Source organism: Gorilla gorilla, chromosome 9 (assembly GCF_029281585.2).
Source record: "Gorilla gorilla gorilla isolate KB3781 chromosome 9, NHGRI_mGorGor1-v2.1_pri, whole genome shotgun sequence".
Classification (NCBI taxonomy): Eukaryota; Metazoa; Chordata; class Mammalia; order Primates; family Hominidae; genus Gorilla; species Gorilla gorilla.
The window spans coordinates 122,637,082-122,650,250 of NC_073233.2; the positions used below are offsets into that span (position 1 = coordinate 122,637,082).

At 37.1% G+C, this 13,169-nt stretch overlaps 1 protein-coding gene across 1 annotated transcript in view; it reads left to right on the top strand.

The window, feature by feature from the left end:
- The window catches only part of NXPE2 (neurexophilin and PC-esterase domain family member 2), a 75,130-nt gene extending 67,804 nt beyond the window's left edge, over positions 1-7,326 (top strand). Inside the window, exons 5-7 of the mRNA XM_055356479.2 lie at positions 4,255-4,316; positions 6,047-6,262; positions 6,652-7,326. Of these exons, the coding sequence (XP_055212454.2) occupies positions 4,255-4,316; positions 6,047-6,262; positions 6,652-7,187 (814 nt within the window). The 3' untranslated portion in view covers positions 7,188-7,326. The remainder of the gene's footprint in view (positions 1-4,254; positions 4,317-6,046; positions 6,263-6,651) is intronic.
- Positions 7,327-13,169: the final 5,843 nt, after the last annotated feature.

The window sequence follows — 13,169 nt, forward strand, 5'->3', positions numbered from 1 at the left end:
TTCCAATTTATTTTTAATATCCTCTGTTAAGTTGTAAGCTCTGCAGAGCATTAAGTGTTAACTACTTTTCACCATTCATTCATTTTTTTTTTTTTTTTTTTGAGACCGAGTCTCACTCTGTCACCCAGGCTGGAGTGCAGTGGTGCGATCTCGGCTCACTGCAACCTCCGCCTCCTGGGTACAAGCAATTCTACTGCCTCAGCCTCCTGAGTAGCTGGGACCACAGGCACCTGCCACCACACCTGGCTAATTTTTGTATCTTTAGTAGAGACAGGGTTTTACCATGTTGGCCAGGCTGGTCTTGAACTCCCCAGCTCAGGTGATCCACCCACTTCAGCCTACCAAAATGCTGGAATTATAGGCATGAGCCATCACGCCCAGCCCATTCTTTCAATTTATAAGTAGTCAGCACCTTCTGCATTCCAGATACAGCACTAGGTGTTAGGAATTAACATTCTAGTGGGATAGAAGGACAAAAAGTAAATAAACAGATTTGTCTTTTACTATTTCCTCCTTAAAAGCTTTAAGATGACCCCATGGCTCTAAGGGTGAAATTTAAACTCTTTTAATATTAAAACTCTTTAACATGAAGGTCATAAGAGTAACAGTTTCAAACGTGATGGTTGATGCTATTTTAAGACGGTGTCAGGTAAGGCTTGTCTTGAGCAGCAACCTGAGTTAAGTGAGGGAGTAAGTCATGTGAATTTTCGGGAAACAGCATTCTCAAGAGAAGGAATGGGACCTGAGGCAAGAGCATGTTGGAATGTTCTAGGAACCATGGTGGGGGTGGAGTGCAGAAAGTCTGGAACGCAGGAAGTGAGGGAGAGAGAAGATGAGATAGGTAGGCAGGGCCTTAGAAGTCATCTGTGTCTGTCAGGAAGTCATTCAGGGCCAGTATTTTGTCTCACAGGCCCAGCACAATGCCTGACACTGAGAAAGTTCTGAATAACTATTTGTTGAATAAAAAAAATAAGTAAAATAATACAATCTGGAGAAATAATTAAAGTTAAGTTGGTTTCTTTGCAGCAGGACTTCTCAGAAACTTTAATATGTATCCCTTCAAGCAAGAATAGAGCATACAGCATTTCCCAAATTTATTTGGCCACAGACCACTTATTTTATGGATCATTTAAAGAGACTTTGGTTCCCCAGTTTGGGAGCTGCTGTCATAGAAAGGCTTTGGTTTTCTGATATGTCTTCAGAGGGCAAATTTCCAGGATAGCACAATATCCTGGAAATTCAAGTTCAAATCCAATTTAAGCATTATGATGACACAGAGAGCTGGGCACAACCGACCCTACATCACTACAGGCTCTCCCTTTCACCCCTACGTCACCTTCACTTCTTTACATTTTCCTGATCAAGGTATGGAAAAATCTCTTTATCCCCTATGGCTCAGCTAAAAGAAGCTGGGATTTTAAAAATAAATTTTTATGAAGCAAAGGAAAAATAATCATGGAGACATAAAGGTCTTCCTGTCTTGAAGGTCTCAGAATTATGTCTTAAGTCTAAGGGTGGACTTAAGATTCTATACTCTATATGTTTTATATGTGCCTGATTCTATATTCCCTGTTGGCTACAGCTGGATCCCTCTTGAGGTGGTCCTCATTGAAGCCTGGGTTGAAGGTACCATCCTTGCACATTGCTGGCTGTGTCTCAGGAAATCCAAAGTCCCTAGTCTGGCAGACTGGCACATACTTTGGGTCCTAATCAGGCTTCTCAAGGGGGCTGTGCTCATGACAGTAATCATGATAGTAAGCTGCTTTATTTCCAAATAGACATAAGTCCTTCCCAGATCCCCTGCTCTATTCAAGCTATCAAGTTTTTTTCCCCTACTGCATGGAAATGGAGATTTCAGTCTCCCTACAGGTAATGTAGTGCATATGCAAGGAAAAGCTGATTACACATCCAAGAAGTCTCATGGACCATTCTATTGCTAAGCTCTAGGGCCCCTTCCTAGACCCAAGCCCAATTCTTTGACATCTTTCCTTCTCACGAATACAGGGACTAAGCCAGTTTCTGTTTCATTTGTAACATAGTACCGTTAACCCTTGAACAACCCAGATTTGAACTGCACAAATCCACTTATATTCAAAGCATTTTCAATCAAATGTGGATCAGAAATATAATATTCACAGGAGGCAAAACCTACATATATGGAGAGCTGACTTTTCACATACTTGGGTTCCGTGGGGCTGAATGCAGGACTTGAGCATATGCTGATTTTTGTAGATGTGGTGGGGGTCCTGGAACCAATCTCCCACATATGCTGAGGGATGACTGTAAATATATTTTCCCACTTGGGTTCTCTCCCTCAATCTTGGCTGAAGAATCAGAAATGTTACTTCCTAGGATATTTATTTCTTCAAATTAAAAAAGTCTTTTTCTTTTTAAGAGTTTTGTGGATAATCATGATAAAAACATAAATGAGGAGTTACCATAGGAGAAGACATCACACAGGTAACACAGTTGTTCACTATTCTGTTAGTTTCTATTATGGTCTATTAATTATAGACCCCTTTTTAAAATTTAATGCACATACACAATTACAAAAACAGGAGACATTAAAATGAATTCCTTTATAACATTAATACATGGTTTTAATCCTAATTTTAATGTAGCATCAAATTTTTCTTTGGTAACCAAATTTACAAGGTAGCCGGGTCTCAATCTCTTTTGTTATCCTCAGCCTTACCTGAGAAAGGTATGGGAGAATAGAGGTTTGGTCAGATTAAATTTCTTAAAGACAAATCTTACTCTTGTGCCAAAAATAGGTCTGATGGGATCCTCAGTAATAATAATTGCAATGATTTGTTGAGCACCTACTATATGTCAACCTTTACGTTAGATGCCTCCCTTGTATTATACCATTTATCCTCAGTAAAATACTCTGGAGTGACTATTATTATGCTCATTTTGAAGATGAGAAAATTTAGGCATATTAAATAGGTTGGCCAAAGCCACATATCCAGTTGAATTGCAGAGTCAGAACGGGATTCCCAGTCGATCTTATTCTAAAGTCAATGGGCCATAGTGCTGTCTCTCATGACTCCACCACTCCATGCAGCCATCATGCCCAGCCACCCTGACCTCTCTTCAGTCCTCTGGCCTTCTTGATGAAGGGGATATTATCCTCACTTGACCCAAAAACTCATTTCCTGAGATTCAGGCAATTCTTCTCAATCTTAGAAAGGGCTTTCTCTATCCCTTTTGAAGGTTTCTGTGGCTCTGGCTCTGAAAGGGCCTACCTTCCCCTAGACAGATTTCATTCTGATAGAGTGAATTCAATTTGGCCGGACATAGTCACCATAGTCATTGGGACTGATATGTTGAGATGAAGCTCACTGTGCTGGGCACTCGAAATATTATACCGACTAATATTGACTTGATTCCTCTCTGAGGGAGATAACAGACTATGAAAAATAGACTCCTGGGAACTCAAGAAGGTGAAGAGTAGATGAAGATGAAACTGGCAATGTAGACGCTCATAGGAGATTTTTATATCAGTTAGGGAGCTTTTTCTGTAGGTTGAGGACAGAAAGTCATGGGAACGTTTTACATAGGGGAATAAAACAGGTAGCATAGGGTTTGTATTTAGGTGGGATAAACCAAAAGGGCAGAAAGATAGTATTATAATAATTTAGGACAGGGTTCTCAAAGTAATGTCCCTAGACCATTGGCTTTGGGTTAGCCCAAGAGCTTGTTATTATAGAAATCCAAATTCTTGAGAATTTACCCCATAACTGTTGAATCAGAAATTCTGGGTGTGAGGCTCAGCAATTGGAGTTGTAATAAAGTACTGCAGGTAATTCTGATGCACGCTCAAGTTTGAGAAGCACTAGCCTTGGAAAGGGTTGATGAGGGCCTGAATTACTACGGGTGGAAAATGTGGAGAGGGTAGTTTGTGGTAGAGAGCCATTTAGAAGGTAAAATTAAAATAAGGATAGATAGATAGATAGATAGATAGATAGATAGATAGATAGATAGATAGAGAGACAGATAGATGTTATATAGATTTGATGGATTGCATATGGAGGGTGAGTGACTTTCTCTGGATCTCTAGATTCCCTGCCATTAGGAGAGGAACAGCTTTCCAGAATCCTGACCCATTTACTTCCCCAGGATATCTTAAATATATCAAAATAAGGGGGGGAAAGGCATTTGGAGAAGAGAGGTTTAATCCATCTAAACCAGTGATTCCTACTTTATTATCTGGGCAGATATTAAGCTAATTTATTTTCCCATTTCTTGCAGGTCCAACATAGGAGTTGAAATGATGAAGAACTTTACCCCCATTGAGGTCATACCATGCAACAGTAAGTCTGGAGTGTTGTTGTCTGCCATGATCACAATTTATCCACGGAAAGGACATGCTTACTTAGAGATATTTATTCCACATTAACGATTTGATCTCTCATTTCCTGGGACAAATTACATCAACCACCTTGGGTTTTAGAGAAGGGATTTTATTCTTGGAAATTATTTTCGTATTGATTTAAACCAATTTTCATCCCAAGTCAAATATAAAAGGCTAGGGAAACCATGAACTTCAGTGGCACTGCCTCAAAATGCACAGGCTATTTGTATTTAAATTTGAGATTTATTCCTCCAGAGCCAATGATCAAGTGCTGGTGCTATGTGAAAAATGTCTCAGATGAGCTGCGCAGATTCAGAGTTAGGACATTTCTTTGGTGGTTTCTAATTTCTCATTTAGCCAAGCCATCTTACTTGAAGTTCTATGAACTAGAAATTTCTGTGAATTTTTTCTCAGTTTAATCATATGAACTTTAGTGGTCAACACAAAACCATTTCACTCATAGAAGTGATGATTCTGCTACACTGGAAATGAAGTGAATTTCAAAATTAAAGTAAAGCAAAGGACTTCCATTATAACAATCAACGGGGTGTACCATTATTCATCACCCCTTTTTCATGCATTTAGCAAATGTTTACTGAGGTCCTACTGTACAAAGAAATTTGCTAAACCCTGTGGAGAACATAAATACAAATAAATCATGAACCCAGATGTAAAGCTCACAATCTATGAAGAAGACAGATCCCTTCCCTGCTAGGGCAACTATCATTCACACCCAACTTTTACACTGAAGAAAGTTCTTAGATTCTTGAGGCAATTTGAATGTTCGTAACACCTCTTTTATTTCCCTCTTGCCTGGACAGTAATTTCTAGTAAAGTCAGGCAGTTTCTTGGAAGATAGTACCAGACTGTAATTTTTGGAGCCACTTACAAATCTGATGTTATTCAATACGAACAAATGTAAGTTCCTCAATGTGTACCCCATATCCCAACAATGCAGGTAGATGACAAAGAAGATGTGCATTTTAAGTGGTGAATATAGAAGTGGCCTCAGAAACTTACCTGGGGGAAAACTCAATAGGAGTCAGTAAATACAGTTTAGGCTATTTTAATAGAGGAGTGTTCAGAACAGGGAGGTCATGATACTACTTTTTTCTGTGTCAGATCACACTGAGAATATTAAATTCAGTTCTAGACATGACAATTAAGATTTAAGGATTTTAAAAAAAGTATTAGCCAGAGAAGATGATTCTGGGACACACAAAATAAACAATGTGAGACACTCATTTCATAAACACATTCAAGCTTCTTTTCCTGGATAAGTAGTTTGAGGAAGATGAGATTTACAATTCAGCGAGGCCAATGTCATTGGTGTAATATTTGGCAGGGCCACTGTGCCCTGCTATTTCACGGCCACACATTTCCTCCTGACTCCGGCTGGCTGTTCCACAGCAGCGTGGCTCTGGGGACAAGGTGGAGCCCAGGGACACATTGCAAATGCACAAAAGTCAACAGATCCCCACTCCAAGAATAACTATTCAAGAAAAGCTATTTAATTCACCCTTTTAACATGATCTTATTAAATAAATATTTGTGGAAGAGAGGAGGGCAAAATAGAGCTGAAGAGAAAGGGGAAGGAAAAAGAGGAAAAGGAAGGCAAAAATGAGAAACATTTTTCCAAAATAATTTGTGGTAATAAAAATTACTTAATCTGGAAATTTGTATTGCCAGAGAGCGAGAACATAAAAAAGAACTGCCAGATTGGAATGAAGACTCCTTTCCCCAGTGGTTATACTTTGAAAAAAATGTGGATTACAGCATTTTGTAAACAGATCAAGTTCAATGAAACAAAAAATATAAATGACTGCTTGGAAAGAAAACTTATTTATCTCATGGGAGATTCAACACTGCGTCAGTGGATTTACTACTTACAAAAAGCTGTGAAAAGTATGTATTTAATTTATGTTTTGAAATTCTATTTGACTTTTGAGGGTTTTGAAATAATAATTAGAATTATTTGCTTTTCTTTTCTAATATTTATTTTATTTTATTTTATTTTTAAATTTGCCTAACTTTTGGCTTTGGGCTTTTAATAAAAAGTTAAATTTTATCTTTTCATTCACAAACGTTAATATTTTTCTTCCTCTTCATGTATTCTCATAACAAGTTCAATATTTTGTTAAGATTGTAATGCACCTGGTAAAATTATCCACCCTACCTAGGCAATAGTGCTTAGTTAGAAGTGATCTTGGTTAGAATTTTATACATGTTGTGTGCAGTTTAAAGTTATATCATTTTCCTTTTGTTAAAATATTGATTGATTTGTCTTTCATCAGCCCTAAAATATTTTGATCATCATGGAGCTGGGATCTTTAAAACACATGTTCTTCTGGATGTTGAAAGACATATTTTGATTCAGTGGAAAAAACATGGTCATCCATTTGTTACCAAAAAGTTATTCTCAGTGAAAGATGAAAACTATATCCCACGGGAAATTGACCGGGTAGCAGGAGACAAAAACACAGCCATTGTCATTACCCTTGGCCAACACTTCAGACCCTTTCCCATCAACATTTTCATCCGTAGGGCCATCAATATTCAAAAGGCCATTGAACGTCTGTTCTTGCGAAGCCCGGAGACCAAGGTGATACTTAAAACTGAAAACACCAGAGAGATACAACAAAATGCAGAGATGTTCAGTGACTTTCATGGCTATATTCAGAATCTTATCATAAGAGATATTTTTGTGGATCTTAATGTGGGTATTATTGATGCCTGGGACATGACGATTGCATATTGCACCAACAATGCCCATCCACCGGATTATGTGATTCAAAATCAGATTGGCATGTTCTTAAACTACATTTGTTAGAGGAAAAATACAAAAGTAGCACTAGCCACTTTCTATAGATGATCTCACATATACAGCGAAGATAGTTTAATGCAATCCAAGTTTTGAGGAAACTAAATTTGAAAAAGTTCTATTAAAGTTAAATATATGTAACATAACATTCACCATTTAAGCCATTTTATTATTTTATTTTATTTTTGAGATAGAGTTTTGCTCCTGTTGCCCAGACTGGAGTGCAGTGATGTGATCTTGGGTTACTGCAACCTCCACCTCCAAGGTTCAAGTGATTCTCCTGCCTCAGCCTCCCAAGTAGCTAGGATTACAGGTGCCCACCACCATGCCCAGCTGATTTTTGTATTTTTTAGTAGAGATGGGGTTTCACTATCTGGTTGGCCAGGCTGGTCTCGAACTCCTGACCTTAGGTGATCTGCCCACCTCGGCCTCCCAAAGTGCTGGGATTACAGGCGTGAGCCACCATGTCCGGCATTATTTTATTTTATTTTTGGAGACAGTCTCACTCTGTCACCAAGACTGGAGTGCAGTGGCATGATCTCAGCTCATTGCAACCTCTGCCTCCTGGGTTCAAGCGATTCTCCTGACTCAGCCTCCCACGTAGCTGGGATCACCAGCGTGCAGCACCACATCCGGCTATAAACCATTTTTAAGCGTACAATTCAGTGATATTAAGTAATTTACAATGTTGTGAAACCCTCATCATGATCCATCTCTGGCACATTTTTAACATTCCAAAAAGAAACTTGGTACCTATTAAACAATAACTCCCCATTCGCTCCTGTCCTTGGCCCATGGCAACCGCCATTGTATTTTCTGTCCTTCTGAATTTGACTATTTTAGGTAGCTCATATAAGTGGGAACATGCAGCATTTGTTCTTTTCTGTCTGGCGTATTTCACTTAGCATATGTCTTTAAGGCTCATCCATATTGTAGCATTTGTCAGAATTTTCCTTCATTTTTAAGACTGAATAATATTCCGTTGTAAGTATGTACTACATTTTGTTTATCCATTCATTTGTTGATCGACATTTGGGTTGTTTCCCCTTTTGGCTACTGTAAATAGTGCTTCTAGGAAGAGAAAACCAAATTTAAAGGCATGTCTCCAGTGCTGAGCATGATGATTGAATAGCAAATCATCATCACCCATAATTTGAAGACATGTGCAGCCCAGAAATGCATAGATTAAATGATTCAAGTTTAGAGAAAATGTGATGTATACAGGAAAACTTAGTGGGATCATAATAGCAGTCTTCTTGCTTAGGAAAATTATTTGGAACTTAGTAACCAGTTGTTCTCTAGATTCCAGTAAGAATCATGGATCACACTTCAAAATCCACAGGCTCATTGAGAGAAAACAACTTAGTATTATGTTGACGTACAGACCCCAAAACCCTGATTCTTGGATATCCTAAAATATGATTTGGGATCCCCTCCAGAGGGCCTCAAATGACAAATTTTGTCTCTAAATCTTCCTCTCATTAGAAAGATATACACCCTTTCTATTAATATACTCTAGGTCTCAAGAGTGGGAATATTGTTATTAAGGATACTTCCCATCTTAGGACTGTGTTTCTTAGTTAGAGGAAGTGAAGTTATAATGCTGTAACATCAGTACAAAGTTTGGGTCATCAGGAGGTGGAGGTTGCAGTGAGCCAAGATTGTGCCACCACACTCCAGCCTGGGTGACAGAGCAAGACTCCATCTCAAAAAAAAAGAAAAGAAAAGAAAAAAAAAAGAAAAGCCTAGGTCATAAGTCTGGGTCATACACTTTAGCACTAGACTTCTCTAAATAGGGAACTCATGTTAGAAATTTCTTCCTTGTATCAAGCTACTTATTGGTTCTAATTCCTCCTTTAGGAAGCTTTGAAAGTAAATTTAATTATTCTTCCAACCATTGCAATGTTAATTGCTTAAATGAGTTATCGTTTTCCCATGAAGACCATCTCAAATTCCTTCAACCTGGTTCTGACATGATATAGTTTCTAGTTTTCTTACCTTCTCTTCACATGCACTGAAGTTTGTCTATATCACTCTACAACTCACTCTACAATGTGCCTTCTCCCTCATCTCTCACCTCAACAAATTGAATGTTTTAATTTAAATGTGATCCATTAGCCCCTATAAAAGAGGGTCTATTATTTCTCTTGTTCTAGAATTGCACTGTACGACACAGTAGCCATTAATTGCATAGGGCTATTTAAATTTAAATTAAATTAAGTAAAAAATTAGTTCCTCAGTTGCACTATTCACATTTCAAGTGTTCAATAGCCACATGGAGCTAGTGGTACTATACAGACAGAACAACATGTGCTTGCATTCTTCTCTAGAAAGTATTTTTTAATGTTTTGTCATTGTAATTGGTTGCATTTTTAAAAGCAAATTCCATAATGCGTTATCATTTTTCGTGGTGAGTGAAAAACAAAAAAAATCACCAAATGTTGGTAAGTGTCAAGTCTCTGACTTTTAAGCCATTTACTTCTTGTTTATTTTTTAAAGAAATTCTGGTATCTAAATATTTCATAATGTTTTGGCTTAAGGTGATAGCTTCAGGTTATTGCAGATAATGACTATATTGCTAATATACAAGACTTGAGCAAGCCATTTGAAATCATAGAAATGTTCTCTATTGCTATTATCAAACCTCTTTCAAAAACCCATTTATGCACAATGGAATAAAACAAAACTAGAAATCAATATCAGAGGCTGGGTGTGGTGGCTAGCGCCTGTAATTCCAGCACTTTGGGAACCAAGGCGGGCGGATCATGAGGTCAGGAGTTTGAGACCAGCTTGGCCAACATGGTGAAACCCTGTCTCTACTAATCATACAAAATAGCTGGGCGTGGGGGCACATGCCTGTAGTCCCAGCTACTCGGGAGGCTGAGGCAGGAGAATCGCTTGAACCCGGGAGGCAGAGGTTGCAGTGAGCCAAGATCATGCCATTTCACTCCAGCCTGGGTGACAGAGCGAGACTCTGTCTCAAAAAACAAAAAAGAAAAAAAAAAGGAAATCGATAGCCGAAAGAAAATAGGAAAATCCATAAATATTTAGAAATTAAACATTGCACTATTAAACAGCCTATGGGTCAAAGAAGAACACACGAGGGATTTAGGAAATACCTGGAGACAAGTGAAAACAAAAATACAACACACTAAAACTTATGGGATGCAGTAAAAGTGGCAATAACAGGGAAGTTCATAGCAATAAATGCTTACATGAAAAAAGAAAAATGTTTGCAAATCAACAGCCTAACTCTGCCCTTCAAGGAACTAGAAAAAGAAGAACAAACCAAGCCCAAAGTCAGCAGAAGGAAGGGAATAATAAAGATTAGAACAGAGATAAAGGAAATAAAGTAAAGCATAAACCATAGAAAAGATCAAAAAAACTAAGAGTTGGTTTTTCAAAAAGATCAAAAATTTAACAAATTCATAGCTAGACTAAGAAAAATAGAGAAGACTCAAATAGCTAAAATTATAAATGGGCAATGAGACATTAAAATGGATGTCACAGAAATAAAAATGATTTCGAGAGACTACTATGAACAATTGTACGCTAACAAATTGTATAACCTAGAAGAAACTGATAAATTCATAGAAACATACAACCTACGAAGACTGAATCATAAAGAAATAAGAAATTTGAACAGACCTATAACTGAGAGGACATTGAAACAGTAATCAAAAACCTTTCAGTAATAACAACAATAATAAAAAGCCTAGGCCCAGATGGCTTCAGTGGAGAATTCTACTAAACATTTAAAGAAGAATTATCACCAATCCTCAAACTCTCCCAAAGAATAAGAGGAAGGAATTCCCCAAACTCATTCTATGAGGCAAGTATTACCCTGACACCAAGACAAAGACAAGAAAAGAAAACTACAGGCCGATATCCCTGATAAGCATAGATGGAAAAACCCTAAAAAGAAGGAGTACTAGTAAACCAAATTCAATAGCTCATTAAAAGCATCATATACCATGACCAAATGGCAATTATACCTGGAATACAAGGATGACTCAACATATGAAAATCAGTCAATATAATGTGCCACATTAACAAAATAAGGAACAAAAACTACATGATCATCTCAATTGATGCAGAAAAAGCATTTGACAAAATTTAACATTCTTTTATGATAAAAACATTCAATAAACTATGAATAGAGGGAAACTATCTCAACACAATAAAAGCCATATACGAAAAGCCCACAGTTAATACCATATGCAACTAGGAACAACTGTTTTTCCTCTATGATCGGGAACAAAGGAAAGATGCCCATCCTTACCACTACTATTCAACATAGTACTGAAATTTCCAGCCAGAGCAATTAAGACAAAACAAAACAAAAAAAATTTGTTATATATAGCATATAACAAAAAAAAGAAAAGACACACAATTGGAAAAGCAGAAGTAAATTCTCTCTGTTCACAGATGACATGATCTTATATTTAGAAAATCTTAAAGATTCTGCACAGAACATGTTAGAACTAGGAAATGGATTCAGCAAAGTTTCAGCACACAAAACCAACACTCAAAAATCAGTTGCATTTCTATACCAATGACCAATTCCAAAAGGAAATTAAGAAAACAATCCCATTTCTTATAGCACCAAAAAGGATAAAATAGCTAGCAATATACTTAATCAAGGAGATGAAAGACCAAAAAGTATAAAACATTGCTGAAAGAAATAGAATACAAATAAATGGAAAGATATCCCATGCTTGTGGATTGAAAGACCTAATCTTGTTTAAATATCATACTATCCAAAGCAATCTACAGCTCCAGTGCAATCTCTGTCAAAACCCAGTGGCATTTTTTGTAGAATTAGAAAATCATAAAATTCATGTGGAATCTCAAGGGATGTTGAATAGCCTAAATAATATTGAAAGAGAAGAACAAAGTTGTAGGCCTTACACTCCTTGATTTTAAAACATACTTCAAAGCAACAATAATTAAGATGGTGTGGTACTGATATAAAGATAGCTATGTAGACCAATGGAACAGAACAAAAAGCCCAGAAATAAACCCTGGCATATCTGGCTACATGATTTTCAGGAAGTGTGCCAAAGCTACACAGTAGGGAAAAAAAGAACTGTCCCTTTAACAAATAGTATTGGGAAAACTGAATATTGACATGCAAAAGAATGAAGCTGGACTCTTACTTTATAGCATATACAAAAATTAACTCAAAATGGATTAAAGACCTAAATGTATCACTTTTCGGCCTTTTGGCTAAGATCAAGTGAAGTCCTTGTTAAAGTTAAAGTTAAAACTATTAAACTTCTAGAAGAAAATAGAAGGGAAAAGATTTAGGACAGTAATTTCTTGGCTATGACACCAAATGCAAGGCAACAAAATAAAACAAACAAACAAACAAATGGGACTACATCAAACTTAAAAACTTCTGCATAGCCATAGAAAACAATCAACAGAATGAAAAGGCAACCAACAGTATGGGAAGAAATAATTGCAAATATTATATCTGATAAGGTATTAATATCCAGAATATGTAAAAAAACAAATAGATTTAAAAATTGGCAAAGAAGTTGAATAGATATTTCTTCACAAAAGATATACAAGTGGCCAATAAACACATAAAAAGATGTTCAATATCACTAATCATTAGGGAACTGCAAATCAAAATTACAATGAGGTATCACTTCACATCCATCAGGATGGCTGCTATCAAAAGAACACAAAACAGCAAGTGTTTGTGAGGATGTGAAGAAGTTGGAACCTTTGTGCACTGTGAGTGGGAATGTAAAATAGTGCAACCATACATACTGAAAAACAGTATGGAGGTTCCTCAGAAATTAAAAGTAGAATTGCCATACAATCCAACAATCCCACTGTGGCTGGATATTCACAGAGCAAAGGGAATTATTTCCAAATAATTCAAGGAGATACTTGCACACCCATGTTCATCACAAGACTATTTCCAATAGCCAAGAGGTGAAGCAACTCAAATGTCCATCAACAGGTGAATAGATAATG